This window comes from Limulus polyphemus, unplaced genomic scaffold (genome assembly GCF_000517525.1).
Source record: "Limulus polyphemus unplaced genomic scaffold, Limulus_polyphemus-2.1.2 Scaffold939, whole genome shotgun sequence".
NCBI classification, from domain to species: Eukaryota; Metazoa; Arthropoda; class Merostomata; order Xiphosura; family Limulidae; genus Limulus; species Limulus polyphemus.
Window position 1 is genome coordinate 352,095 of NW_013666549.1, and position 6,222 is coordinate 358,316.

Genomic DNA, 6,222 nt, shown 5'->3' on the forward strand with positions numbered 1-6,222 from the left:
TATATATATATATATATATATGTGTGTGTGTGTATGTATGTATGTATTATATATATATATATATATATATACAATTAAAAGGAGTACAACGATAAAATAACTGCACAATAAACAATTTATTAAAACAGGAACTAGCCCCAAAGAGATGATGGCGTAAGAAAACCGAAACATGTAGTCTTTTTAGGGATGGTCCCTGTTTTTTGCCCCCCAGTGGCGCAACGGTAAGTTTGCGGACTTAAAACGCCAGAAACCGGGTTCCGATACCCGTAGTGAGCAGAGAAAAAGCCCCCCCCCCCCCCCAGTGGCACAGCGGTATGTCTGCGGACTTCCAACACTAGAATCCGGCTTTCGATACCCGTGATGGGCAGAGCACAGATAGCCCATTATGTAGCTTTGTGCTTAATTACAAACAAACCCTGTTTTCTATAAATTACTTATTGTGCAATTATTTTAATGTTGTACTCATTTTAGTTGTATATTTCAACAAAGAGTAATATGGCCTTGTTTATATTTATTTCATCGACTGGGCTGTCAAAAATTATAAATTAATATATTCTTAAAATTATGTTTCAAATAAGTTACGTTGAACTTCTTTGTCACCAGATGGCAATATAGTTTTAATACGTTTATAAACATGTTAATTCAAACATAATAGTCCTCTGATTGTTCTGATGTTATTAAGGTTAACTTTTAGAAATTAATCAATTAAACTTAGTTTGTTTGTTTTTTTACCAGGACTCTTTCAAAAATGTTGGTACAAAAAATATTTATATTTCGTTGATAACTGCCTTTATTATGTCCATCACGTAAAATATTGGTTTGTTAATTATATTTTGTTAGCTTTAAAATGTAAAAATTTTACTTCAGAATTTCCTGTAAAAGTTTAGACTTTGTAGGAGACAAGTATAATTTATAAGCTACATTAGAACCATTGCTATCAATAAATTTACGTACAATAATTTATGCAGGATTTTAAGTGTCCTTGTTTAACAAATAACTCCATTTCTAGTTCCCAGTTCTCCACCTCAACAATCTGCTTGTATTCCGATGACGTCACAGAGCATGAAGGTCACGTGGCAAACACCACCACTTGAGTCACTTAACGGTGTTTTAAAAGGTTACAAAATAATTTTTGTTCGTAATGACGATTTTACTGGTAAGTAATGATTCTTCAAATTACGTCAACAACAAACTTATTTTGAGATTTTTCTGTTTGTAATACTAAATCTGTAATTACTGAGAAGTTTTTAACGTACAAATTGCAAATACTGACAACTTTGTAAAACAAAACCTACAGTTACTGAGAAGTTTGTAACATACAACCTACAATTATTGAGAAGTTTGTAACATACAACCTACAAGTACTGAGAAGTTTGTAACACACAACCTACAATTACTGAGAAGTTTGTAACATACATCCTACAGTTACTGAGAAATTTGTAACATACAACCTACAATTACAGAGAAGTTTGTACCACACAACCTACAATTACTGAGAAATTTGTAACACACAACCTACAATTACTGAGAAGTTTGTAACATACAACCTACAATTACTGAAAAGTTTGTACCACACAACCTACAATTACTGAGAAGTTTGTACCACACAACCTACAATTACTGAGAAGTCTGTAACATACAACCTACAATTACTGAAAAGTTTGTACCACACAACCTACAATTACTGAGAAGTTTGTACCACACAACCTACAATTACTGAGAAGTTTGTAACATACATCCTACAGTTACTGAGAAGTTTGTAACATACATCCTACAGTTACTGAGAAGTTTGTAACATACAACCTACAGTTATTGATAAGTTTGTAACACACAACTTACAAGTACTGACAAGTTTGTAAAACAAAACTTACAATTACTGAGAAGTTTGTAACACACAACCTACAAGTACTGAGAAGTTTGTACCACACAACCTACAATTACTGAGAAGATTTTACCACACAACCTACAAGTACTGAAGAAAAGTTTGTAAACACAACCTACAAGTACTGAGAAGTTTGTAACACACAACCTACAATTACTGAGAAGTTTATAACATACATCCTACAGTAACTGAGAAGTTTGTACCACACAACCTACAATTACTGAAAAGTTTGTACCACACAATCTACAAGTACTGAAGAAAAGTTTGTACCACACAACCTACAAGTACCGAAGAAAAGTTTGTAACACACGACCTACGATTAGTGAGAACATGTTATTGTGATGTGTACGTTTTTTTATAACATTGCGAGTTTACATCATGATTTTGAATAAACTATAATTACTGGTTTTCTGTTTTGAACTTTCAGGGTTTTATAAACAACGAAAATTGTGAGCTCGCTACGAGTATACACATTAAGATAACGAGTAATAGATTTATATTTACAGCCGATTGGGGAGCTTCGTAATTGACGTCTCTGTATATGATTATATTTCTACTGTTATCATAATGTGAGTTGAATTGAGGGACAGCAAACAAAGATGATTGGTTTACGTCTACAACGTGTTTTAGTAATTAAATTGAGTCAGATGTGGCTTAGTAGCTAACGTGTCAGGCTGCGGATCGAAAGGTCCAAGGTTCGAGCCCTGAATACACTCCGCACTTTCAACGGTAGTAGGCTGTTATAAAAGTGACAGTCAATCCTGTTATTTGCTTATGAGAAGTCATATATGCGGCGGGTGCTGCTGATTGGCTGTCCTTTTTTGTCCTCCTAAACAGTTCTAAAGTAGGGAAGACTATGCTTTGGCCTCCGACCTGGTCATTTGACCCATATGTCAAATATTTTGAAGGAACGAGATTTTTTAAAGGAAAGCATCTTAAACAGATTATTTTTCCAAATTTTCATCTGATTACTTGTTTATTACCGAACAGTCGATATGTTTTAAATACACAGAAAAAAGTGGACTACAAAGAAAAATCTGTTCGTTCCATGAAGTTAAGTAGTCCATAATGAGAGATGTTCAGTGTAGGAACCCGGCATGGCCAGGTGGTTAAGGCACCCGACTCGCAATCTGAGGGTCGCGGGTTCGAATCCCTGTCACACCAAACATTCTCGCCCTTTCAGGCGTTATAATGTGACGGTCAATCCCACTATTCGTTGGTAAAAGAGTAGCCCAAGAGTTGGCTGATGACTAGCTGCCTTCCCTCTAGTCTTACACTGCTAAATTAGGGATGGCTAGTGCAGATAGCCCTCGTGTAGCTTTGCGCGAAATTCAAAACAAACAAACAATGTTCAGTGTTCCACGAGTGCTTGTGCGATGTTGGTAAAAAAATCAAATCGAATTTCTTAAATCAAATCTTTGAATATCTAATTTTTAATTGTTATTTTCTGATTGATTAAAATATTTTATTTCTTTTATAGTTGTCCACCGATGGTTTAGCGATAAGCTTATGACTTATAACTCTAAAAATCAATTCTCAATGCCCATAGTGGGCACATCGCATAATGTAGTTTTGCGCTTGAACAAAAATAAACAAATTTTCTATACTTTTACTAATTATTTGTTTTGGTTTCTTCTCTTAGGCCCTCAGACTAATGAAATAACCGTTGGTGGAGACAAAGCATCAGGCATTTTACATAAACTGGAGAAATTCTGTAATTACTCCATCACTATCTTAGCTTTCACAAGACAAGGAAATGGCAAACCTAGCGAGCCGATTTTATGTACAACTTTAGAAGATGGTAGGAGCCACGTGTCGTTTTTATATCATGGTTTTTTAAGATGTTGTTCTAAAGGTAGCCACGTGTCGTTTTTAGATCATGGTTGTTTAAGATGTTCTAAAGGTATCCATCCACGCGTCGTTTTTAGATCATGGTTGTTTAAGATGTTGTTCTAAAGGTATCCACGTATCGTTTTTAGACCATGGTTTTTCAAGATGTTGTTCTAAAAGTAGCCACGTGTCGTTTTTAGATCATGGTTTTTCAAGATGTTGTTCTAAAAGTAGCCACGTGTCGTTTTTAGATCATGGTTGTTTAAGATGTTCTAAAGGTATCCATACACGCGTCGTTTTTAGATCATGGTTGTTTAAGATGTTGTTCTAAAGGTATCCACGTATCGTTTTTAGACCATGGTTTTTTAAGATGTTGTTCTAAAGGTATCCACGCGTCGTTTTTAGATCATGGTTGTTTAAGATGTTCTAAAGGTATCCATCCACGCGTCGTTTTTAGATCATGGTTGTTTAAGATGTTGTTCTAAAGGTATCCACGTATCCTTTTTAGACCATGGTTTTTTAAGATGTTGTTCTAAAAGTAGCCACGTGTCGTTTTTAGATCATGGTTGTTTAAGATGTTGTTCTAAAGGTATCCACGCGTCGTTTTTAGATCATGGTTGTTTAAGATGTTCTAAAGGTATCCATCCACGCGTCGTTTTTAGATCATGGTTGTTTAAGATGTTGTTCTAAAGGTATCCACGTATCGTTTTTAGACCATGGTTTTTTAAGATGTTGTTCTAAAGGTATCCACGTGTCGTTTTGAGATCATGATTGTTTAAGATGTTGTTCTAAAGGTATCCACGTGTCGTTTTTTAGATCATGGTTGTTTAAGATGTTGTTCTAAAGGTATCCACGTGTTGTTTTTAGATCATGATTGTTTAAAATGTTGTTCTAAAGGTATTTTTAAACATGTTACCTTCTACTAAGATTTAAAGAGAAAAACAACAACATTATAATAATTTGTGGTAGAACAGCTTTGAACCGACTAACATTATTAAGAATATCCTCGCTTAGTGACTAACTTTTAGGTTTTTTCATTTATTTTGTCACTGATACAATTAATTATAGGATTATCATATTACGTTTTTGAATAGCTAACCTGATGTGTAGTTGCTTCAGATGTTAATGGCAATAATTAACGCGTAATACCTTTGCACACTATAAGTGAGGTACGGCATAACCTGGTGGTTAGGGCACTAAACTCACAATCTGAAAATCGCGGAATCTGAAACCGTCACCGAACATACTTGACCTTTTACCATGTGAGAGCGTTATAATGTGAAGGCAATCTCACTGTTCGTTGTTAAATAGCAGACTAAGAGTAGACGGTGGGTGATGTTGAGCTGCTTTCCCTCTAGCCTATAATTTCAAAATTAGGGACTGCAAGAGCAGATAGCTCGTGATTAGATTTGTGCAAAATTCAAATAAACAAACAAATCTCTACGTTTATTTTGCTGTTTTTGTTTTGAATTTTACACCAGGAACAAGCGCTGCATCTATATCTATAATGTGGGCTAGGCGTGGTCTAGTGGTTAGCGTGCCGGTCTGTGTATTCGAAGATCCAAGGTTCGAGCCCTGAAAATGCCACCGCTCAAGACACTCCACAATTTCAGCTGTGGGTGCACGATAAAAGTAAGAGTGAATCTTGGTATTAGGTTCAAAAACTTAACCAAGACTCCTTGGCGGCGGGTGCTACTGACTGGTTGCTTTTTTGGGGCCATTACCTCTAAATTTGGGATGACTATCTCCAAATATTTGCAGTTCTGACATGCATCACGTAATATACTGTTCAGATTGAAAATACTAAATATCCTATCGTTTCTTTTGTTAACAAAAAAAATAGCATTTTATTCCCTTCGGAAGTTGAAGCTAAGTTGATAAAATTCATATCCAACAATAAGTAAATATATGTAAAAACAATCACTATTGTGATCATCGTTTCTAAAGGCCTATTTAAAATATTTAAAAATAAACCTCTTAAAATAGATAATCGAGATATTCCTACTCGATGACAAACTTAAATCGGATTCAGAAATTTCCAAGCCACAAAAAAATTCTTATTTTTATTTTAACAATTATACGTACACCCTGAAAATTAATACCAAAATTCACATCACATAATAATAATAAACCTGTTCTGTTCTACAGTTCCTGGCCCTCCAGCGGACATCAAAGCCATGCCAATGTTACCAGATGCTATACTGATTAGCTGGCGTCCGCCATTGAATCCAAATGGGATCATACGAAAATACACTTTGTACCAGCGGACTTCAACTGGGACTCGTAAGGTCGGTTACACATCGTTAAAATAAGTTATCATGATAAACTAATCCAACATTATAAGTGTTATTAAACATAATGCCAATCACTAAGCTTCTCCGTGTATAACTTCCAGGTTAATGAAGCATGATCTCTTTAATAGTTTTTTTATTATTATTATTATTTTTATTCCCGTAAACTCCCAGTGGAGCATAGGGCCGCAACAACACCTCACCTGTTGTTGCAGTTAC

The 6,222-nt window shown here is 35.1% G+C and overlaps 1 protein-coding gene across 7 annotated transcripts in view; it reads left to right on the forward strand.

The window, feature by feature from the left end:
• Positions 1-6,222, forward strand: part of LOC111086230 (Down syndrome cell adhesion molecule-like protein Dscam2) — a 121,920-nt gene that overhangs the window by 88,856 nt on the left and 26,842 nt on the right. For all 7 annotated transcript variants that reach the window (XM_022388240.1, XM_022388241.1, XM_022388242.1 and 4 more), the window contains 3 exons: positions 1,010-1,156; positions 3,525-3,683; positions 5,861-6,000. In XM_022388240.1, coding sequence (XP_022243948.1) covers positions 1,010-1,156; positions 3,525-3,683; positions 5,861-6,000 — 446 coding nt within the window. The remainder of the gene's footprint in view (positions 1-1,009; positions 1,157-3,524; positions 3,684-5,860; positions 6,001-6,222) is intronic.